Genomic DNA, 25738 nt, shown 5'->3' on the forward strand with positions numbered 1-25738 from the left:
ATTACTTAAAGCAGGAGCTATCGCTTTGCCTACAGCAAAACACTTCAAAGTGGAGGCATGAACATCTGCTAACAGGTTACGCCGTTATTAGATTGCACTACGCTACTTCCTATGTTACCTGACACCCACGTTAAAGCTTCAACATCATCCTCATTGTTAAACAATATTAAAGCCGGGCTTGAATGCAGAAAAAGGGCCCTACAACAACATTTGCTTATTTATACATGACAACTAACTCTTCTGAATCGACCACTAGTCAAGTTACTTGTTTGCAGTCTTGTCGGAAAGAAAAAAAAAAAGAAAAAATATCAGACAAGCTGATTTTTGTGTCTGTGCCGGTAAACGCTTGCGACTATTTTGCAATGCTGTATTATATAGATTTCATCGTGCTACCAATTTTCCATCATACTGTCATCATCTGCAATTTAACGCTAACACGTCAAGTAACACATCAATATTCCTGTTGCAGTGCGATTCCCAGGGCCTCCAGCCCGTGACATTAATATGAGAGAATAAAAAGTCACCAGAATTTCCTTCTTGGATTTGTATATCAAAGCCACCGATGCTTATTCTTAATTTGTTCTCAGTAATGAGTACAGAAATAGGAGGAGCAGCTTCCCTCCACACAAACATATACACAAGTCGAGCAGGTTCACGCAGCTAGAGCATAAGGACAATATCCTCGAGGTATTTTTGCCCAAACACTGGCATTGCTCTCCCACTCAGGGTGTACGTTTTTCACCATTCTACTGTCAAATGTGATTTTTTTTAAAAAAAAAAATCATCATCATTGTGGATTTTAATTAACATGCACAGCACTGGCAAACGTGGCAAGAGAGTGAGATCTATTGACCCAAGGGATAAATGATGATGAAGTAAAACAGAGTGCAGTTTTTGTTTGGTTTTACCCTTAGAAACTAATAAACCTGACGCTCAAATTCAGGCTGCTTCTTACTTTCCTCTAATACAGGCAATTACATACCTAAACTGATTATTATTATTTCAGAAATTAATTTTCAGTTCCAGCTATAGAAGAAAGATTTGGCTTAACCTACAATGGAGTCCCTCTTTTTCAGGCAGCCTTAATATATTTAGAAGTTTTGCTTTTTCTTTTGGAAAAAAAATAATTATGCAAAAAATTGATTAGGATTACAGGAAACTGAAGCTGAACATCCATATGACTAAAATATCATGGAATCATAGACCTTTAAGATCATCAACTCCATATATAAAATTATATATAGTTCATATATATATATATGTGTATCATATCATCATTTAGGTGTTAAGTATCTTTACATTTAGGGACTATCTTAACCAAAAATATAAAGTAACTTTAAGGTTTGTGAATAATTAATAGATTTACAGTTAGCAGAATGAGCTTTGCACTTGAAACATCATATAGCAATGCAACTAAAAATCATTTCTCAATGAGATGACAATCAGATGACCATTGCATTCAATTAATCTCTCCTGAAGAGCCATGACCGATTAACGTAATAGAAAACAGGCAGAATGGAAACACACGCACAGTATTTCTGATAAAACAGATGTTTCCTCACGCTGTCGCTTGCTGAAAGCAACGTGATGCAAAACATGCAAAAATTTCTGTTGAGGTTTGGCATTCAAAATTTATCTTTCTCGCCCTTCAAAGGTAGAAAACGCACTACCCAGTTGCTCTAGAATTACGTGTTCTCATCTACTACAGCCCAGCTCAATCTTAAACTGTATTACTTACCTATAAAGCAACTACATTAAAGGGAAAAAGCCTCTCAAGTATTTAAGTATTGTACATTTGTGTTGTGGGTTGGTTTTATTTTATTTTTAAGTGGCACTTATACACTACTATTCTTATTCCAAATCATAACATCAAAAAACCTACAACCTCAAAGTGTGATACGTGTCACCTGCTCAGAGATCAGATGGCAACACTTCTTTACCATTTCTTTTTGACAGTAAATTACAACACAACGCAGCTTTTACCTTTTAATTTAGTCTTTCACTCAGGCAAACCAGTAGAGCTTTGGATGTATTATTTCTTCACAGAGTGAATACGCAGCTGATTGCAACATTTTTTTCTTGCTTGAATGATGCGTTGGGAAGAACGTCGAGATTCTCCACAAGGCAAGGAGAAGACTAAGTTTTCAGAGAGATCAAAAAAATACACAGAAAAACCTAGGTTCTCAGTTTTCAGACAAAGCAATTAAAGCAATGAACTTGCCATAGAACTGCCAATAAAATTATTGTTTCCTGGTAGTTTGAATATTTTCTCTTTTACATCATCACGGGCATTGCGAAAGCCCAGTCTTCCAGATAGCTTCATACAAACAATAGGAATAGCCACGGTTAGACAAAAATCTTCCCAACACAACATTTTCTCTTTAGAAAATTGAATTTTTTGACTAAATATATTCCTTCAAATAAGCACCACTTTCTTTTTCAGAAATTATAGTAAAATGTTTCAAGACATTTGTAAGAAACTAGATGACTAAGCTGAAACAGTCCATCGAGCATTTGGTAGTAAAAATAATTTTAAACATCCTACTACGCTGCTTCATGGGAGCTACATTTAGTGTCCCGTTCCCCCCCCCCCCCCCGCACAAAAGCTCCTCTAGTTTATGAGGCATCTCCTATGACACACCCTAATTAAAAATCTTGGAAATTCAATTATTGGGATACTGTCCCTCAAAATGAAGTCCTCTCAGTATGTTTAGCTTACAGACCAGTAGCATGACTCACCTATTCTATAACTGTAAAGGGGCATTGAAGTAATGCTGCCTAATTAAAACATATCCGTGTTTCAGGATGAGGTTTAAAATTAAGTTTTCTTGAACAAAAATATCCCATAAATATATTCTCCTGGGAAAGAGTTCCTACATCTACTAATTCTAAGAATATCCGCTCATTCAATCTAAAAAGGAGGAGGATGTGTGCGACCACAACAGCGGGCTGAGCTGGGACCCCGGGAGCTGCAGGTGGGACATGGCGAGGAGCAAAGGCACAACACGATTCTTCAACACATCTCCTGGCTTTCACATTCTTTTGTTGATTTTTTTTTTATCTGAACCAAAGAAAGAAATCATGGCCTTCTCAGTGAACTACTAAATGGTGTGACAGCCTTCTACTCGACACAATTAGTACCAACTTGGATGTTTTCTCACCATATCGGTACCGTGCATTTTGCTTGTGCTACCCACGGTATTCATTAATTTTGAAAATTAGCTATTTTAGTTCCCTTATAAAGGTTATTTTTTTAAACTACAACGTTAAGGGCGCTTCCCCGCACCCCCCGTATCTACAGTATATTTATCTTCAATCAGCTACTCATTAAAGAGTTAACAATAAAACTCAGTAACCATATTTCGTATCCTGCATTTGGTTCCTGGAAGACACGTTCAAGAACTCATCAGAACACTGATTCTCCAAACGGGATGATGGTTTCACTAGCTCAGCCCCTCTTTAAACACCAACCTCCAGCTCTGCTCCTCCTCATATCGAAGCATTTCTGGTTCCAAAGCACAACATTTGAAGCCCCTCATCGCACACGCGACATGCTGACCTTCTGCGCTGGTTCCTCTGCTCCCAGGAACCAGACGTGGGCTCCAGTGTCCAGGCCGATGTGTCACAGCACGGTACAGTCTGCCTCTCTCCTCCTCTCCAAAGTGTCCGCCCAGCCTACCCACTTCTCTCTCAGTTTTCATGGAAGAAACAGCAGTGGGAGTGGTGAGACAGGAGATACGGGGATGGTGAGACACCTGCCCAACTCTGCTTCCATGGATACAGAAAACTCCTCTTCACCACCGTTCATTTTTACGGCTATGCGCCATTTCTTCCAGCTGTAAACATTGTGTTTCTATCCTGAACTCTCTATAACTTCACAACAACTTTTAAAAACATGACTATCAAATGCAGGATTCCAGGAGCAGCATCCACGATTTAGTGGTCAGATGTACAGTCACCTCTCCTCACCCACTGCTGCTTCCGTTCCCCTCGGAGGTTCACACTACCTCTTTGCAGCCTTCCCAAAAATCCCGACTGGCAATAAAAAGAATGAGATTCAACGTCTACAAGTCAAATGCCATCTGTTTGGGGTTTCCCCCTGCCCCCTTCATTCCCAAACTCTTCCACATTTCGAGCTGCTCCTAGAAATTTCTTTTTATAAAACATCATCTTTTCTTACCCAAAGCAACAAATTTGCCCAACGGGGTCTCCCAGATAGAAGATTCTCTTGATTTAAATCAATGCTTTCTACTGCGGCTTTTTTTTCTTTACTAACTGGTATTCCCGCAAGTTTTTCTTCCAATACAACACGCGTATGATATAATACGCAAATTCCTCGACCTCTTAGCGGGACGTACCACTTTGGTGCTCTTCTGCCATCAGAAGCACCGTCTCTCCCGAGCCCTGTTTATGGACTTACCGTTCGCCAAATAACAAGGGGCCACAAATCGCTTCCCACCCACAAAGTGCAGGGGAGAGTTTTAGCGATACAAAGCATTAGTGGCCATGGCAACCATAATGCAATGACCTTTTGGCTATTTTATTACAGCATCAATCAATATTTCTGCCTCGGGAGAAAAACTGGGGCAGTCCTACATTGGCCTAGAAGATGCATCTAAGAGGGGAACATTATTATTTTTTTTTTCATACTAAGTAAGATTAGAAATAGTTGTTATATAACGGGATGAGCCTTTAGCCACTAATGGAAAAAAATAATAAAAAAATCACATTAAACTCTAAAACTTGCACCTGTGTTAAAACCCAGAGCCTACCAAAGGTTGGGATAAGCACTTGTTTGTGTCAGAGTTTGTAAAATTACACAGTGCTCCGGGATTATTACGGATCTCGTCAAAACTACTCCAGAGGCAGAGGGGAGGATTATGGTGGGGAATTGACTTTCTCCGACTGATTTTAATGAAAAGTCAGATTTCTGAGACAACGTTATAATAATGCTTCCACTTCTCCCCGCAGCCTGGAGCATCTCTGCCTTTCTCCCCCTCTTCGTTTGTCTGTTCCTAAGCTGATATCAGCGCTTTGATGTGCCTTTTACTGCTGGAGCTGGTCCCCTCCCTCCCTCAGCCCTTGCTGCAATACATATGATTGCCAGCCCATAAATATGACTTGCGCTGTGTCAGGCTGATCAAAGTGTCAGACTGTCACATCTGTCTGGAAAAAAAAAAAAAAAACCAGCAGCAGTTTGCACTTGATCCATAACATATGTAGGACATAGAAATGCTTAACTATAAAATTACTCATCTTAAACACTGTAATAATCAGGCATGGCTGCTACAGATAGCCTGTTATTATACGTGTGTTTAAAATTCAGATAAGGAATGTCTTGTTATTACTTTTACAAGCCCACACAGCATCATGGTTTCCCCAAGCAACATTAACCAACCTCCTACTGAAACGAGACTGTTTTACAAAGGGACTCCACTCCTCCTCATAGGAGGATACTTACACTGGGGTTACACTGTCATTTAACCCAGGAGAGAAATGCCTCAACATGAATGCTCCCACTTGCCGCAGTCCCTTTTATCCTTTAATTACTATTTTTTCCATCATATATACGTTTACATATAGATTTGTACCTATCCCCAAAGCTTGATGATGAGTTGTTATGGGGTTGGGGTTTTTTTTGTTGTTTGGGGAGGGTTTGAGTTTGTGTTGGGTTTTTTATTCTCTCCCTAAGATCACAGCAAAACATTGTCCTGGCAATCTCACAATTACACGGTGCATTTGGGGATGCCAGCATCAGGTCGCTAACGAAGCCTCGTTGTCTTCCTCGCAGGGTGAACTGGGAGATAATCCGGCACCATCGGCAGAAGAGCTTTTATTCAAATTCGCATATATGCGATCGCAGACAGCACGCACAAAAAAAAAGGTCGCCTCACTTTGAGGATAACTATCCTCAGTTTTTGTTATTTTTTTCCTTTTAATAAATGCACTGTCAAATTTGTTTTAGGGCACAGACTGCAAGTACACAGTCTTTAGGCTTTATTTTGTTGTTGACAAGATTTGCGAGCGCAGCACCAGCAAAAACCAGGCTGCCCCGCAGGCTTTGCCACAATTAGGGCTCTCTCTCCCCTCCCAACACATTCCCTTTGCCTTTTTGTTAGCAGGTATGTAACGAGCCATTTCTTTCCACAAGAAACCCCGGAGCACGCCGCAAGGAACCAACACCTGCTTGCGCATTGGGGAGTTTTAGCTCCCCGGTATCCTCCAGGAAAATGCACGGAGTCTGCACCGTGCCTTGGAGAGCACGAGCTTACTACCGTACCAAACGTGAGGAAGAAAATCAGTTGAAAGCACTGGTAATGTTCCCCAGGCACAGTTAAACAAGGAGTCAATTTTCATTAAAATATTTAAGTTATCGCAGAATGCCAAAAAAAGAAAAATACAGCTTCCGTTTTTTCTTCATTGGGGTCTGGAAGGAAAGAGAAACCTGGAGATGCTCTGCTCAGTGCCACCGTGGGATGGGAAACCCAGGGTCAGGTCACCCCAACAATGATTAGAATTATTAACGAGGCTCTCCCTTACCCCCTTAGGAGCCTTTCAGCATTTTAACCAGAATCGAGTTACAGAATAACTGATCTAAGGACACTTTTACCAAAAATCAGCATTATTGCAGCTAAAAGCTTGTTTTCAATAATATTTTCTTATAAAATCACTATCAAAAAAAAAAAAGCAAAGCATCACCTACCAAAATAATTTAGAGGCATGGATACAAAACCCCTAATGAAAACATTTCCAAAATATTACCTCTCCAAGAAGGATGTATTGCTGAAACAGGGCGACCAGATTTCACCACCACTCGCCCCAGTTTCTCGAGGTAAGCAGAAAACAAGCAAACAAAAACCACCAAATACAACACCTCCTATTACTACGTCCCCTTTTTGTTGGACTTTACGCAGAAAATGCTGCTTCCTTACGTCACACTCCGCCTGCTTGGAAATCAGCTGTGAACTCCAAAGGTAGTCACAGGATTTGTACGATACACCGTGCTAAAAATTGCCGGCTCGTTCATAAGGCACCGCTGGAAGAGCAGCTGAGCTCTCCCGTACTCACGGCCTCCAAACAGCCCGCGCTCGTGTTACGCTGGCAGAAAAGACGCGGCAAAAAATCCCCCTCACGCCCTCTGAGAAACAGACTTTTAAAATTAATTTTGCATCTCATTGCCTACTACACCGCTATACTTTGGACTCATTTATCTCGGCAGTGCCAGATTACGCAGCACTTTAAAAAAATTGTGAACTTTTTCCTAAAAAACAAAGCACTAAACTACTGTTAATAGAAGTAGTTTTGCGCTCAAAGCCATCACTGAAGACAGACATACATTAAACTGAAGGCCCATACTGGATTCCCCCCCTTTGAAATATTCTCCTTTGAAAACATCTTATTATTTATACTACCGTAGCGACTCAAAGCTTTAACCACGAATCAGAAACATTGGTGCTGCACGCGGAGGGGAAAAAAAAAAAAAGAGTCCATCCCAAAGACAAGCAGCGTTGGTGGCACGTAGGGAAACGCCACTGTTGTGGTACGCAAAGGGATGGACCTAAGAGGAGACAAAGCTTTTATTCCAGATTTATCACCCAAGCTATTTGCTTTCCCAACGTGGCTACAGATTTCTTTTAAACCAGCTGTCATGGTAATTGATGAGTTTCTGCATCTCCTGGGTCAGCCAGGAGCTAGAAGTCACCTTGTACTCTCTTCTCCTCCTTCTCCATCACCTGTTCCATCAGCAACACGCACTGCTCGGGGCAGCAAGGGTTGTACAAAGACGTTTTACCAGCCACATCAGAGCAAGATGACATGGGCAGATCTGCACAGGTCCCAACCCACCCAGCAACTCCAGGTCTCTTGTCCCTTCACGATGACAACGTCACGTAGTAAACTAAATCCTACTCTCAGGACTTAAATCATTCCAGCATCTCCACCTGAGTAACTACCATTACTAGTTTACGTGTGCGTAACGGAAAGGATTTCCTCAGCTTCGCGCTTTTGAAGTGTGTAGAAAGGACTGAACATTTGGTTTTGTCGCTGATGATATAATTCCCAACTTTTATAAGTTGTCAGAAAGTATCATTTTTACACAACCACTTAATCATGAAGAAAAATGCTCTTTAAAAATATTGTTCTCGAGAAACATCAATATAAAGGCTTCCTTTGTCAACAAAGTACTTCTTGGTTTGCAGCACAGAAGATACAGTAAATAAACAAATTTCTACCTTGGCAGCTCTGTTCTAACTTTGTATTTCCTTTTTAGATACTGAAGATATCACCTTTTTGCCAGGCTTCTGCCTTCATCAGGTATTCATGCTAAAGGACATCATACCAAAGGATGTCATAACATAGCTCCTGCTTATCTCAAGAATAGGAATTTAAAAATCCTTTAAGAGGTTGATTTTTTTAAATCAGGATTTTTTTTGTCTGAGTAGCCTGAAAGGAAGGAAGCATCCCTTACTAACGATTCCTTCCATTCCTTTAAAGTCTCCTTTGTCCTACTCCAAGAATTTTTTTAGACTTCCAAACAACGAACCAGAAGCATCTTGCTGGGACAAAAGCAAGCCCACACCCAGAAGAATTTTCTTGCACTAATAAGCACAGGCTGCTGAAGCATTTCTTATTTAACTAGTACATACAAGAAGTTACCCTCAGGAAAGAGAAAAGCAGAAAGACATGCCTTTGCTCCATTCTTTTGAGAAAAGCTTGAAAGAGCGACGCAGAGATTCCAGCATCAGCTCCCATGCAGTCCCTCCTCTGTTGTTACTGTCCTGGAGAGCAAGGAGAGTCCCACACCCACGTGAAAATTTGGACAAGCCCGTGGCAGCCTGCAGCGTGGTACAGAGCAAGCTCTGCCGTGAATCGCATTCCTCCAGCGCCGAGGTGGACGGGCTTTTGTCTGCCCTTGTTGGTGAAACACCCCACCCGATGGGTTCCATCGGATTTTTAGCCCGCACGCCTCCTCGGCCTGGAGGATCATCCTTGGTTCCACATTCCGGAACGCAAATTTTAGGCTGTAGGACCCTAAACCACAACACCGATTGCTATGTCATTTCTGCCGTAAAGCAGCTTTAACTGGGTCCTCTTAGAAATAAATAGTTTCTCACCACGTACCCTTTTCTGGCCTCTTGTTATTGTCCTCCTGATATTCATGGCTGTGGTTTATTCATGGCTATGGTTTAATCATACTAAAATGAAACCCTCTTGAAAGGATAGCTGTGAACACGGGCCTGCCAGGCTACGAAGTCCTCGGTCCTGTCTGACATCAGTTTTACTTGCCTAAAAGTTCTTTGCTGTGATGTCTCCCTCAATAAGTAGAGCCCACCCCGCAGCGTAGAAGGGAAACTCGGTGTTTGAAAAGTTCTTCAACGACAAACTGCCAGGCTGAATCTGATTCCAAAAGGTGCATCCATAAACGATAAAGGATGAAGACACATAAAAGTGCTAAAGTTCAGGCTACAAGTTCACAGGATTAGAGCAAACATTTCAAACAGAGATGGAAAGATGATGAAAATAATGAAAAAAAAAATCTTTTCCATAAAAGAATTTGACCAGATTGCTGGTTGCTTCCAGCAGCATAGAAACATTTCATCTGAATCTCAGAAATTATCAAGAGAAAAGACAGATTGTAATGGAAATGAATTCATTTCAGCCAGCTATGGATGCTGCCATCAGTGTTTTCCATAAAATAATAAAAAATTCATGTTTGATCACAGTGTAACATGCCAATGGAAAAAAAAAACCTACACTCACCAAAACAGCTACTCATTAGTTCTGGTCCAAATGTAAAGAAACAGCTTCTGGAAACAAGAACTTGAAGAGCTACATTCTCTTTTCTTCTCTCTAAAAATCAATTCTTTCTAGTCCTACCAACTGTGGGAAAAGCTGAAACAAGTGCATTTCCAAATCCAAAGCTAGACAACACAAAAAGCGTTCAGCCAGATTTCATATTTTAAAGCTAATTTCATAGCCTTTTGCTGTCCAGGCAACGATTGCCTAACGTCTGAAGTGCGGGCGACTCGCAACCAGGTGAACCTGCACTTTGTGTTCAGATCCTAGAGAGCTGCAAATTTTTTTTCTTGTCTGACTGGATGTTCTTGGAACATCCTATATATTTTAAACATTTCCAATGTTTACTTTCTAAGTATCTACAAATGTGATAGGGCACAGGCCTTCCACTCATATCTGGATAAAGTTAGGCAGAACGAAGTTAAACAAGTAACTGATGTATCTATTCTGTCTCCCCAAAATAGCTAAAATAGTCTGTCTTCCCCAATTCAATTCAGAAATTTGGATCAAATCCATCAGGTAGATCTTGCTAGAGAGCAGACTGGAAGTTGTGAGAACTCTTCTTTACTCCGGGGACTTGATTTCACATGGCCTGGCCTTCCAAGTCGCTGCTCCCCACCCCAAGCTAACGAACATTGTTGGGCAGAATCCTTTTAAATCTTGACCACTGAATTTTTCTCTGCTTGAGCAGAGCATCAGAGCAGAGTCTAAACCTCAGTGACTCGTTGTCCAGCCCCAAAGCTGAAGACGTTCCCTTCATACACCGCGACAGGTAAAGCTGCATTGCGAAGCGCAGCGTAACATAGCCGTGTCCAAGTTGGCTTTCCATGAGCTAAAGAGGGAAATAAAGTGAGAAAACCAAACCAGGCTGGAAACTGAAATACCCCTGCCAAACTTTTGATTTCACTACTTAGTCTATAACCTGACGCATGATTCTCTCCCTTGATTTTTCTTCTGTAAGATCTGACTAGTAACCATAGTCACCAACAACCACTAAATGACTCAAAACTGATGTGGTTAAAAGCTTTATGCAAGATCTCAAGCACAGCACTGAGGAAGAGAGGCAACGTCCATTTTTAAAATCCCTAGTTAATTTAAGAGCTAGCCAAACACGTTATTTTCCAAACGTGTGAAATACTCATTTCTGACTTAAGATCTTGGATGCCAGACACCAGCTCAGGTGAGCTCTCAGGACTGAATTATAAACCCATGAAAACAGAGTTTATAATGGAAACGCTGACAGACTCTCAGCTACAGCTACACTAGTGGGAACCGCTGTAATAAAATGAACGCAATCACTCACCTGGTTTCACCAGATTTTTATTGCTGTAGAGAAAATTAAGAAACTTAACGTCTTGCTCTCTGCTAAATTGCTTTTTCTTCCCCAGACTTTTTGGTGTGCCCTTTGTGATACCACTTACTTGTAAACATCCTCATTTTTGTCTGTGTATTAAAACACATGCATTTAGCAGCTTAAATTAGGATTTTTTTCTCTATATATATTGTTTAACTTCCTATCTGGCCACTTTATTCTGAATCTTATTCAAATTAAAGCAGGGCTATTATGCAAGGCACAAAAGTTCAATTTGAGTAAAATCTGGGCAGGATTTTCTTTTTTGCATGAAAACAACAGCATAATAAATGCTAATCATTATAATCTTTTCAAAGTGAAAGCTTTTCAAGAGTATTTTTGCATTTACAAATATAAAACATGCTTCCAATTTACATTCTCAAGGTTTGCATAGAATCCGAGATTAGAGATGGAAGAGACCTATATGTCATCCCTTCAATCCCCTGTCAGCGCTGGATTGTATCATCCACTGGTAAATATGGAATAAGAAGGTTTAAGAATTATACATTTTAGCTTGTAAACCCGTAATCGTCCTACATCAATCACAGCATGCAGAGAAATTTGGAAACCTACATTTCTGTACTGCTGCACGTCAATCAAGTCCCAAACTTGCGCGTACATCAACTGCTTCTCTTGGTCAGATAGGGGCACCAACTAGGGTAGAGAAACCTCATCCCTTTTAATTAAATTGCTTGGATAATGTGTTTTATGCAACTTGAAGATTGACCCAGCTAATTTAAATCTCCCTCCCCTGTAGTGACACGGTGGCATCACAACTGACCTGTTTCTCATTTGCCCAACAGAGGTCATCAAGGACAAATGAGAGGTTGTAAACAGCTTCTCTCATCTTATTAAACATCACTTCAGAAACGTGTATAGATTTCAAGTAGGCAAGGTCAAGAAACCATTAGAAAGGTTAAATTGGAAACAAGAGAGCATGCAAGGTGGTCACAAGATTGTTCCAAGTCAGAAAATTAAATTAACCTGAAGAAATCCCTGAAGGTGACTACATCTTCATTACTTTTATTAGGCACAAAAGCAAAATCAAGAAATTGGGGAAGACCTACTGAAAAAAAGAAAGACACAAAGCACCAGCTACCCAGAAAACCTTGCCACTTTTGAACTCCTACCACCTCTGATCATGTCTGTTCAACGTTTCATGTTCACTTTTCATGAGCAATTGCTGCAGTTTTTTACCAGTACGGATGTCAGCATAAAGCAAACAAATCACGTGGAGACACATTTTAAAATATCTGCTGCATTTGTATTCATCCTCAAATGCATTGCACACTCATCCAAAACAGGGATCAGAAGAATACCCGCAGGCAAAATAGCACTTAGACATCTAAAGAATACGCTTACTCAGAACTTGGTCAGCTAAACTAGAAAGAGTGTGAGCCAAAATAACTCTGCAGGACCCACTTAAGCAAATGAAGTGGTACGGATGACTAAGTTGTCACCAGAAAATGTACTTTAGTACCTAAAACGATACCACTGAGTATATCCCAAAGCTTCTCTGCTCTGGCTGACCCAGCTCTCTGAACACTTAAGAGTTTATGCTCCTGGAGATAACCAAAATTCACAGAAGAACCTGCTTCTTCAGACACGCAAGGAAACATCTGACAGACACCAATGTGGTCTACAGTCACGTTCATTAAAACCGTGTAGAACAGCCCCATCCTAAGCTCTTGCAAACTGGCATTTTTTGGCTGGACTCTGTTGCAGCTTTCACAGGAAGGATAATGGAGATATTCTCCGGGAGAACAGGTGCAATGGGTTGACACCCCTCCACCAAAATGTGCCTGAAACGTCAATCTACCCTTTCATTTGCAAGAACTTCAACAAAATAAACACAGCTGCTACTTCCTCTAACAAGAACTATCATTTCACCTAGGCAAGTGTGTGCTATTTTAAGTACAAAATGTAGTTTCCAGCTCTGAAGCCCAGTAACGGAAGGAGATGAGACTGCAGGCACGTTCCTCCTCGGTGGATGTAGACTTTCAGCACACTAGCTCCTACAAATCTCACTCTTTGGCATTTAATTCTGCCCATTCACTGTAAATGACACTTAGGATCCAATTCATCATTATAAACGCTATTCTGAGAGCCAGGTCCCTAATGTTCAGGACATGCAGGGTGAGCAATTTAAGTCTAAGTTCACTGTGAACTCCAGGAATTATACCCAACTACCCCAAACTACATGACACCAAGTTTGAAATGTGAGCATCAAATTCTCCTGAACTGCTCATGGCTAAGAAAATAACACATTTCAGCAAATGTAGCCAAAGTGTTTCAAAAAAATAGCTCTTTGTTCTTCTATAAACTTGTAAGATAAATACAGCTATAAAATTATTCATATTTACTGGCTTTACACACTAGGCTTTTCTCAGAAAAAACTCCTGACTGTTTATTCTGTATTAGACATGCACGCAAGATGCCTACATTTTAACCCTTGTAAGTTATAATTGCACTACATATTGCCTGGAAAACCAGTTTCAAGAACCTGCCCGTAACATATATTGTTAAAGTATACGCAAATATCCTGCACTTCTTTCCTGCTACCTTGTGCCATAAGACACTAATGACAGTGCTATTGGATAAACGCGTTTAATCTGGACATCCAACTAAGCAACAAGAACAAGAGACTTGGGAAGATCATCTATGTGTCAGTAGAATCGGGTTTGTTTAGTCCAGAAAGAGTAAGGATGAGGGGTCTGAGCAAGAGGTTCAACAGATTATTTTTTTTTTTCCTTGAATGCGTTGGAAGGGACCTCAAAGCCCATCCAATTCCAACCCCCTGCCATGGGCAGGGACCCCCTCCACTAGCCCAGGTTGCCCAAAGCCCCATCCAACCTGGCCTTGACCACTGCCAGGGAGCCAGGGGCAGCCACAGCTTCTCCGGGCAACCTGTGCCAGGGCCTCACCACCCTCACAGGGAAGAATTTCCTCCTCAGATCTCATCTCAATCTGCCCTCTTTAAATTTAAAGCCCCTTTTAACATGTTAAGACTGCAATTAAAGAAATTATGATCCCTCTGTTGTTCTCAGTCATAAACAGAAGGATTAGATCACATTTATCTTTAATATTAGAGACGATGTAGGTTGGACATCAGAAAATCTGTTAGTGTACTGAAACAAAACCAGGCTGGATACGGCTGCTGATTGTTGGGCCGTCATTCTGAGTACTGTAATACCTGCAGCATCATACAGAAGGGCAAGGGCAGCTTCTCCGCTTTCGGCATCCATCCCTTCTCCCACAGAGGGCCAGATCCTGCCTGCACGGACAAGGCACACTGGGGCTATCCACCACACAGTAAGGACCAAGGGGAGAAAGGCAGAGGAATGTCTCCTTGCCCACCGAGCTAAGAAATGAGAGGGGCACCCCGGCTCCTGTGTGTTGTCAGGGCCGAGCAGACACGCACAGGATGGAGCAACCAGAAACAGAGGTCAAAACTGCCGTAACTTTGGGCTATAGTTGCCTCCATCATCAGGCAGCAGCTGAGCAGGAATTTTGGGGCAGCAAATTTAAACATCAGTGTCTAAATAGAAACAAGCTTCCCTTTTTTCTTTATTGCCTTTTGATTTTTTAATTTATTCTTTATTTATTTTTCCCAATTGTAAAGCTGGGGTAAAGTATTGCTTCTGATAGCATTCTCTCTGTTTCCGCAAAAGATTTTGTAGCAATAGGCTGGCAAATACATCCGAAGCGCCTGTATACCACACCAAGGAAACACAGGAGGAGGACTTTGACGTCTGCAAATTCAGGTGTGAGCATTGCTACTTCCAGAGAACAAAAAAGATCAGAGAGAAATTTTAAACCATAATTTTTAAATGGAAAAAAAAAATCCTTCTTGCCTAAAAAAAAAACCCCAGCAAGTCCAGAGCCCTTGGAAGTGTCGATTACGTAACTGGAAGCAAAGAAGGCTGGAGGCACGAACGGTTCTTCAGACCCAGCAGCGGCACAGCTTGCCCTGCCAGCTGCCGGCTGGGAGCAGGAGACCAGCCTCAGGCAGGGGATTTATTCCCAGCAAAGGAAAACGCCCCGAAATGAAAATTACCTTCAACAGACTGAACTTGAAGCTGAGAGTGCCGGGAACCTAAATGGAGGCAGGTCCTTCTGCCCTCAAATGACTGCCACTAGGAGATGGACTGAGGGAGGAGAAGAGGAGATGCTAAAAAAAGCCGCAAAGAGTAAATGGGTTTTCAGCAAGTCTCAGATAAGCAACGGGGCCCGGGAAGGTGAGAATCACAGAGGCTTTTTCTCATTAAAATTACTGCATCAGTTATCATCTGTTCTGTCACAGCAGCCCCAGGAACGCCAGCAACTTGACAAGTACTTTTGTATCAGGACTAAAACCCAAAAAAGTTAGTTTATACACCAAAAAAATTAGAAATCAAGCATTTGTTTCCAGGCTTAGACCATTATACCCCAACACACCTTTGTCCTGCACGACAGAGGACAAAGTGATGACGCTAAGAAAACCTGAGGATTAATTTCCAGAAAAACTATTCTGACAGATCTATTAGACAGTAGGACACAGTGCCAAGGCAGACCGTAGGACTCTTACCACTTAGGGCTTGCAAAACCAGAACAGGCAGATGATCAGCAAACACCGTGTGGGAACAGTCCTCTCCTGGAAGGTAAACTGGCCCGATGATCTACAGGCTGATGGCCATCTCCCATGCCTATGATCTATTACACCCCATTATTTTAATTCACTGAAACTGCATGCCCTCGCTAACCAAGGCTGCTCCTTTTTCAATCCAATCTCCTCAAGTTCAGCCTAAGTAAATCTCTGCCAGGCACTAAAACCAAAAGCAAAACCTTTTTCCTAAATGAAATTTGCTAATTAAAGCCATGTTTCTATGCAGCTCAAGGATACGAAGAGCGGGAATTGTGGTGGCGGGCGTTCCCGCTGAGCATTTCTCAACAGCCTGATAGCAGAAAGGAACACGGCGCAGAAAAGACAGCGCTTCTGTTGTCACCTCACACCCAAATAAAAGGAGTGTTGTACAGTAATGCAGTTCTCAGACACTTTTTTTCTAACTCTGGAATGTCACCCTCCTACAGGTTGAAAAACTCATGAAATTGAAAGTGATGAAAGAATCAGTGTGTTGACACAAATTTCATAATTTTAGCTACTGATTTTCAAACTTCCATTTTTACGAGCAAAATAATTTCTGGCTCAGTGAGGTCCATTTAAAAAAAATTACAAAAGTTCCATTTTTATCCTAGCTATTTAGGTGTCATCTCCTCAGGGGTACCGTCCCAGTGGAGCTCTAATCCCCAGCTACACGGCATCCCAGTGGCACAGCTCATGGGGAAACTGGCCAAACCCACAGAAGATGATAGCTCTAAGCAACCGAAGTGGCAAAACAGGATGAAACATGGTGTCCTGGCACAGGGAAAGACATTTAGGACTGGCAGTCAAGAGCACTGATGCAAGGTTGCTAAATACCCTTTGCTCTGATAAAAGCGGAAAATAAACACGTGGAATAGTTAAGTTTGGCTCGATGCATTTGTTACCCAGCACCGGGTTTCTGCTCAGTCCTCAGAAGGGAGGAGAGAGGAACGCAGAGCGGAGCCTTGATGGTTATGAATCCAGAAAGACCTTTGCTGGAGTGACAGAACAGGAGCCAGCGCCTGGATATGCCTCCGCCCACTGCCTCGGGGGTCCCGGAGGGCTCGCAGCATTAATGCAGATGAACAGATAGCTTTTTATTTTTGTGTTAAATATATAGTTAATTATTCCTCCTCCTGCCAGAAAGCGTACCCAAGAGCAACGCGCACGGATACACATCAAGAGATGTGTGACTGGGGCGGTCCTCGGGAGTCTGCTGCTCCCAAGTCACTCACCGCAGTAATTTTAGAGCCAACAAGAAAAATAAAATTAAAAGCTGATGAAAGTGTTTCTGCTAATTATTGCGGTGGTGTTCAGGCACTTCAATGTAAGGTGGAACATTAGCAACGACACGTATCTTCAGACATGGCCTACTTCTTCGCTATTTTAAAACCGGAGGAACGTCATAGCGGAGCTATTCCCAATTCACAATGGTGGGGGGAGCAGGGATTGGATCAGGTCACTCTGTTTAATGGAAAGGTATAGTTGATTTTCTGTGGAAAACAACAACAAAAACCCCCAAAAACTAGGAAAACAAATGAAGAATAGGGAGGATGTACACAGAGTTGGAATAAGGAAATGAATGAAAGCTGGAACTGTGCGTTAACTGAAGACCGTAGGGGCTGCCACAGACGCGCTTCTCTTTACCCTCATCTCCAAGGTCCCCCAAGTCACTGGATTCTTAGCACATTTGAAGAGACTTTGCTTCTAACCATTTTTTATAGGAAAATAAAATACCTGTTTAAGGAACCATAGTATTTTCATTACCTTTAAATATTAAGTAGTATGTTTAAAGTGAAGGTTAAGCAAAATATCTGATTAGTTGTACAGTATCTAGACTATACTATACCTAAATAATACCTGATATAATGTTCAGTCTTCTCTACTTCTTGCCATTTGGGCCCACTTTATCTGATTCTTCACCCAAGAGGCTTTGATGACTGGCTCCAAATACTCCAAAGCTTCTTTATTCCTTCTACTTTATGAAGACAAGCTGAGAGACTTGGGGTTGTTCAGCCTGGAGAAGAGAAGGCTCCAGGGAGACCTTAGAGCCCCTTCCAGTCCCTGCAGGGGCTCCAGGAAAGCTGGAGAGGGGCTGGTGCCAAGGGCAGGGAGTGACAGGCCAAGGGGAATGGCCTGAAGCTGCAGGAGGGGAGATGGAGATGGGATGTGAGGCAGAAATCCTTCCCTGTGAGGGTGCTGAGGCCCTGGCACAGGGTGCCCAGAGAAGCTGTGGCTGCCCCTGGCTCCCTGGCAGTGGTCAAGGCCAGGCTGGATGGGGCTTGGGGCAACCTGGGCTAGTGGAGGGGGTCCCTGCCCATGGCAGGGGGTTGGAACTGGATGGGCTTTGAGGTCCCTTCTGATCCAAACCATTCTATCATTCTATGATACCTGTTCAGAATGAAGAATTTGATATTTTCAGTGATGAGGCAGAAGTTGGCTGCCACGTTTCTCTTTGCACTAGAAGTCAGAAGACACACGTCATGAAAAGCTGCTAATTTTCTTCAAAACTACTTGGTACTTAGTGGTAACTGTGACTACAAAGAACGGTCACCAAAAGGAGCCAGTTCCTTATTCCTGAATTTTCACTGGAGTGGATATTCAAGGTAAGTGTTCTGATACTCAATGGTCAATTAAGTATTGAAGTCATACAGGCAAGAGTATCTTGCCGCCTTCCATAAGTTAAAATTACTCCCAAGGAAGTAAACCCACCACCTACAGCTCTTGTCCTGCAATGAGAGATCCCATCACAGCTTACCAGGGGAAAGGAGAGTGACCTGCGGCAGCTGTGTACGAGGCACTGAGAGGAGCCACTCAAGTTCCACAAGATTAAAGGTGGGACAAACGCAAAGAGGAATTAAGGTTGTAACTCAAAGGCTGTTGCACAAGAGTGGTCATACTGAACAGAAACCCTTCCGATAGCTTTTCGCCTTATACAGTCAAAGCAACAACCGTGAACAGCATTGAAAGTGACAATTTAAAGGAAAAAAAAAAGGCATCAAAAGGACAACTACCTTACTAGATTTGCGGGGCATTTCATTTGGTTTGGTTTTCGGGTTGCTTATCTCCCTGCGCCCCCATTTGCGTCAGGGAAAATAGGTGCATCTTATGCACAAGGCAGTGGAAAAAATTGGGTCCAAAACAGAGAGTGGCACATAAAGGAGTCAAATATTTACCTGATTTCCTGATAATTTCCTTTCACTTTTTAAATACAAACGCGCTAATGAGCTCTAACGGCATGACAGGGTATATGTTTGTGCATGAGCGGTGCACGCGGATCTTACAAATACAACAAAGGAACATTAAGCAGCGACAGCACCGAGTGAGCACTCGGGAATCGTCCGTTCCATTAAGCAAAAAAACTATTAAACACTATAGGTCATCAAGTGATGTAAAAAGCAATCCCACAGGCATATATTATGGCATGTAGGAAAGAGAAAAGAAAAAAAATATAAATCAGCTAAGCTAGCTAGTCCTTCAACACTGAATTCAACCAATTCCTGACAGGGTCCTAAGTAATGTTCTGTGCACCAGGACACACTGTGTGTGCTGTAGGTATTCATATAAAATGCAAATATAAAAAGGCATATTACAGAAGAACCTATTGGCCAAAAGTTCAGAGAGGTCCACCTATTTTGCTGAATTCACTGTCAAGGGGTGATGCTTGTAATCTAAGTTTTCCGCCTATAACGTCTGTTCTACAGAGTTATGAAGACTTGCCTTTATTCTTTTTTATTTTGCCATCTATCAAGAAAATCAATATTTAGAGCTCCAAAACACGTTTGGGAGGGAAGTGGAGTTTGGTTTAGTTTTGTTTGCTGTTTTATTATGGTTCATGAATTCACATTAAATAGTCTGATCTCTCCTGTGATTAGGTATCAAAAAAGGTAGGAATAAAAAAAAGATTAAGGCAGTACTGGCTAATTTCAGTTGTTATAAATCGAGTTATACATCCCAAACAATTTCTGAAAGCAATTTTCTTCCTTTACAGAAAAAGAAAGTGACTATTACAGATCCAGAGAACGAGCAATATGCAACACTTTAGACCACATCTTGGTTACTCTGCCCAATATAGTATTTCCTAAATTGGGGTACAGCACATTTCCTGTGCTTATCTCATAGCTTCTTAGAAGTGATACCTCCTTGTATCACTCAAAATGATTCGTTTTCATCCTTAGTTCATTAAAAGCCAAAAAATACCGGCAGGCAATAGTATCTAATATTTCTTACCCATTTTAAGTGCACTTAAACAGATCTTTTAGGATTTTCAGTAGATTTATAATATTCTAAAAATAGTTTAGTGTTACAGCTTCATTGTTTTCCTCAATGAGGATTAAAATTTCTGCCCATCTGCAAGATTTTAACCTTGGGTTCAACGGCTGTCCTAGCAACTAGTCTTCTGGTACCCCAAGCTTGGCAGTGCTGTTACAAGGTACAATCACAAGAAATACAGGGCTGTAATTTTTTTCTAAGTCCAGTTACCTTGTCTCTTTGGAAACTGTGGACAAGTACACAGCAAAGGTTTGATTCTCACCAGCACAATTATAAAATATTCTTTTTCTAATACTGATGAAACAACCTGATAAAACACCGCAGCGTGAGCGGCGGTCTCGTGTTCAAAGCTGAGGGACACACTGACACCATTGAAAAATACTTTTAAATCATTTAAAGCTCTTGAAGAAATAAGTTGCTGCTTGGCGATAGTTTTTTGGGAGCATACAGGCTGACTTTCAGCTGAAGAAGAAATAGGACAAGTGGGTTTTGTTTATTCTGCGGTACTTGCTCAAGTCATACAGTTTAGTCCCAAAATAAGCTTGGTCACAACAGTGGTTTGAGCTTTCCTCTGGTTTTATTCCCTGGATATTAACCTTCAGAATAACCAGTAAGTTCCTTCCACAACAAAAGAGAAGTCTAGTGAGACTGCACTTCTGATACCTCCTGTAACACCACATTAAAACTTTTTCACAGAAATAGTCTTTCAGGAGCTCTAAGGGCAACACCCGCACTTCTCCGCTCCAACTTCTTTGCCAAACTACATCTCAACTATTCTTGTTCTTAACGCTCTCTTCCGTCTACAACAAACTTACACATTAAGTTTGAAACGTTGAAGGTTGTGTCTTCCGCTTAGGTTCAAGCAAGATTAAACGCATTTGCTTTTTATCATCTTTCAACAGCAGAATGGAGGAGTGTTATCAAAGGGACACCAGCTAGGTGAGGTTTTGTTGGTGTCGTGCACGTGTGTCCCCCGAGTAACCTTGGATTTCAGGCAGGACTGAATCGGTGGCAATACACAAGTGCAAGGAATGTAATGCTAAAAGTCTATATGGGTTAAGGAAGGCACATTTCTTAAAGAAAAAACTAATTAAAAGCCACTTAAATGTACAAATGCTACGCTCATGACTCCGGAATTTAGAATCACAGAATGGTTTGGGTTGGAAGGGACCTTTAAAAATCCAACCCCCCTGCACAGAGAACAAATTTATTAACACGCAGCCCACGTCGATTACTGGTAGAGCATTCAGGTGAACTGTATGGATGTATACTGTTCCTATAGTCTCTAGACATCCAATTACCAAAGCCAGGACACAGATCTATTTAGACCAATAGCTGCGATGTAGCTTATCTGTTGTTTGATTGGTTGTTTTGTGGGTTTTGTTTGGTGGGGGTTTTGAGGGGTTTTTTGGTAATTTTTTTTTAAAAGAACAAGGTATTATGAATAACTAAAATTATAAATAATTTTCAGCATAAATTGTTTTCTAGTTATAAATCATTCTGACCATACACATCACATCAGAGAGCTGGTCTTCACTGAGGGGCTGGATGCTGATGTGTGGGAATTTCCCTCTAAAGTAACCATGAATTCCACTTTTTATCATCCTCTGAAAGATCAGTGCTTCAGATTAACAGTAAAGCCAGAACCTTTCAAGGACTGATCCAGCAACAGTCTATAAATAAAGACATAAGACAAAGTAGCACGGTTTCTATCTTAAATCCTACCAATTACTAGAAATACCAATAATCAGTAGTCTGTTAAGCTTGGAGTTTTAACAAGATGCTGGAGAAGGAAGCAGCTCTTAGTTTTTCTCCAGGGCTCTCATTTCCATTCCAGCCTGGAACACTTTTACAACTGGAGCATGTCGGGGCCATAAGGACCCTTGAGAAGTTCTTCAAAACGGTGTAGTTTCCCGTACACGGCAGGCTTCACGCATAAAATTCTTGCCTGATTAAAAACACTTTTCATTTGCTACATTTTCTTTATTGAAAGCACTTTAAGCCATGAAAGTGTAAGGGGAAGGGTTTTAAAAGGGCAATATACTTTCAGTACCCCTGAGCAGTCTGTTCCACGGAGTTGACTCTTACCTTTTAGCGGTGACTGCTTTATTGACCGTTAATGCTTTAAAAAGCATGGGGTAGTCACGTTCAGAGTCTTCACTGCGAGAAAGATATATGCCCCTTATGCATACCAGTAGTTTGGCAATTTTAACCTCCAAAGACATAAATGTTGGTGTATTCTATGTTGCCAAACAGCAAGGTACTTAAAATGCTGTGAACAGACCTATAGTTTAGAAAGTGACACTACCCAAGATTAGATTGTAATTCAGTGAATGAATCTCATCCTAAAACCTGCCTGAAATATTAAAGCTCATGATCCTTCCTTTAAAATCTTGCAAGAATGAAATCTTGCAGAGAAACGGGAGACTGAGTGAAATGAGGATACATACTGTTGACAGGAACACAAACTTCCACTCATCAGGACAACAGTGTCACACATAACATCATCTCCTTCAGATAAGAGCATCAGGCTGTCCAGAAAAAGCCTGTTTAGCAGCGATACCTTGTTCATCATACAACGGATCAGAAAGCTTCAGTTTTCAAGGGCTATAATACTAAATATAGCTCTACCCTATCCCAATCCTCATCTCTGTCAAAGGAGGCTTTGCCGAATATAGGAAGTTTATTTGCTTTGCCAAGCAATGATTAACACAACATACTGGAGTGTGAGACCTTCGTTTCTCCTCTTGCCCTCTTCTCCCTTACTCCGTTGGGTTTCCATCTGCCAGTGCCTTAAGTCAGTGATGCTCTGCCAACATCACACAGCAACTCCCTCAAAAAAAAAAAAGCCCACAAAAATTCTGCTCGCTCAGGAATACGTGTCCTTCAGAGAGCAAAATACCACTTCTGCTTGAAGAACTTGTTGCCAATTTTACATAACATACTCGTTGCCAATTTTAAATGCCGTACACCTTATATTCCACCTTATGACAGGAACCATTTTCACACAATCAGAATAAAAATAAAAATCAGAATCGCTAAGGTCAGACAATCTCTGCAAGTCCAGCGCCCCGCAGAAAGCAAATACCAGCAGGTCGCGCTGGTTTGCGTCCAACTAGGTCCCGAATATCCCCAGGATGAAAACTCCACAGCACACCTAGGCAACCCATTTCACAGCACGATCGCCCTTACAGGAAAAAGACTTCTGTTTAAACAAATTTCCAGTATTTCAGTTTGCACACATTGCCTCTCGTCCTTTTCACTGTCTCTCCAATTAAGAAACCTTTATCAGTTCTTCCAGTTTCCGCCAAATTGTTCTCGAACCGAGCAAGCCCCCACACACACACCGACTTCTCACTGTCACCGCAGGGATATGAGATCAGGACCTGCCATGCAAAGCACAGTTCTTCTACAAAAAGCTCAAAATTACAGAGCTGGGCACAGCACAACAGGGAACGCTCGCATACGTGCATTCACTTAAAAAGAATAATTGGAGTTATTTTATTAGTGGTTGCCAACAACCAAGATCAAGGCCAAATAACAACCTGAACTGGCAAAAAGCCCTACTTGGCAAAGCGCAGCTCCGCAGGCTCCCTCCGAGGGTGACTTGATAACAGAATGACCAATTTCTTCACATCTGTGGGGCTCTCCATCACTTTGGGTAGGAATCATAGCACAGGAGTCCATCGTACACTGCTGAAGACGCGAGGTTAAATGACCAGAGATTCAGACAGAAAAGCGGTGGGGAGGAGGTAGATTAGGAAAGAGTTAAGGACTCTTATTGTTCGTTTTGATCAGGTATCATAAGAAAATGGATGGAGTCTCTGGATGCCTGGAGACCTGAAGAAATGTGCATCTCCCCGACAGGCTGCATGAGCACAGCCAAGTAAGACTGAAAGCTGCTACACAGCCTGCCTTAAGTATCCTTAAGCAATGAGCTGCTCCTTCACATAACCAGTGCGCCCAAACAAACTCATAGCTCACCTGTCAAACTTCTCTGCAGCGTAAAAGAGTATTTTACCCTATTTTTTGTCTTTTCCCAAGGTTAGCACCCATGGATGGCTGCTCAACCCTTATCATGGCAAGGCAGCCAGGGCATTCCTAAACAGGTCTAAGAGCGATCAAGCAGGACACAGTAGCTCAACCCATACATAGAGAACAGAAACAAAAAGCAGGCCTTTAGAACTGGCAAAATTCTTAAATAATGACCATGAAGACAATTATTCTGAACTCTAGCACATTCTAGTTGGTGTTATTTACCAAGGGTTTCTTTGTACCTTTTATTTGAAGGATTTCCAAATATTATTTCCCTAGTAATTAGATGATTAAGGACTCACTACATCCTTCTACAGACCGATGAAGAGGCAAAAAGACTCCCTTTAAAACTTCAGGCAAACATCTTTTACAAAGGTATTTGTTAAGTTGATGAGAAGCCATAAGCATTCTCAGATGCCTGGTAACAAACTTCTGTTCCTTCTGCCGTATGCCTACACAAGTGCTTTAAAGGAAATACAAAGAGGCTGCCAATTCCAGTAAGCTGCATAATGAGTTCTTGTCTGTGAAAAAGTTCCTAAACCATAAAAATTCGTACATTCAGTGCCCTACAGAAGTTTGGCATTCTTTTTTGTGATCTTCAATTCATCAGAAAAGCAGTTAATTTCCAACTTCAGAGGTTTCATCTATTTTGAAGACAATAAATATGCAGCAAATAACTCACAGCAACAAAGAGGTGATTAGACATATTTAAACAAGAATAATACCTTGTCAGAAATAAATTACTGTCGCAGAAGTGTCATATCTAGCTTTACTTCTTTTGAAGAGGGGGGAAAAAAAAAAGAAATCCCACAGCACTTGAAATGCTTTTATGTGCATTTTTTGCTCTTATTTTTAAAAGAGCAGCTTCTCACAAACAGTTATTTCCAGCAATCCAAAAAGTAGCAATGTTTCTGCCTACCTGCTACCATGACCTTAGCTGTCCGACTGATGATAGCTCCAATGCCTTCTAGAGATGCTTCACACTGGTAGACACCTTCATCTGGCTTGTGGTGCCTGGAGTGGACTATGTTCTGTATCAAGAGTGATCCATTGGCCAGCTGCTGCCTCCTTTCATCTACTGCCAGGTTTAAGAAGACCGCGTCCTTCTTCCATTTAATAACTGGGGCTCCTCGATCTGATTCTGCTATGCAGTTCAACAGCACATTGCTTCCACGCATGGTGACAGCATCCGAAGGCTCAATCAAAAACCTCAGTGATGTGAAAGTCTTAATTTGTGAACCTGAAACAGCAAAACCATAAGACACACAGAATAAATATTGGTTATACATTTCTATGGAGAAACAAACATACTATATTAGATACAGAAACTCAATAGAAGGAGCTACCATACAACCCCCAGAGGCACCATAGGTATGGCTGGCAAATATTATAAGAAATATAGTGAGAAATAAATCATTAACACACACACACACACCAAAAAACACAAGCATAAATTTTATTTTTGTCCCATCACTACAAAACTAGTATTTGTAGATAGATCTTTTCTATGAAAACATGGAGATAAAGCAAAGCTAAAGACCTGTATAACTAGATACACCTGAGTTGGAGATTAGCATAAACCCACCATACCTCTCGAGGCTTATTTTGGAGAATTTAATTGCTCATAGGACCTACTCTGGCCACATGCACCAGGATGCATTTCA

At 41.5% G+C, this 25738-nt stretch overlaps 1 protein-coding gene across 1 annotated transcript in view; it reads right to left on the reverse strand.

Annotated features, from left to right (window-relative positions):
* The window catches only part of DCC (DCC netrin 1 receptor), a 366068-nt gene extending 340705 nt beyond the window's left edge, over window positions 1–25363 (reverse strand). The window contains exon 1 of the mRNA XM_054809591.1: window positions 24994–25363. Coding sequence (XP_054665566.1) covers window positions 24994–25363 — 370 coding nt within the window. The remainder of the gene's footprint in view (window positions 1–24993) is intronic.
* Between the last annotated feature and the right edge of the window lie 375 nt (window positions 25364–25738).

This window comes from Grus americana, chromosome Z (genome assembly GCF_028858705.1).
Source record: "Grus americana isolate bGruAme1 chromosome Z, bGruAme1.mat, whole genome shotgun sequence".
Lineage (NCBI taxonomy): Eukaryota > Metazoa > Chordata > Aves > Gruiformes > Gruidae > Grus > Grus americana.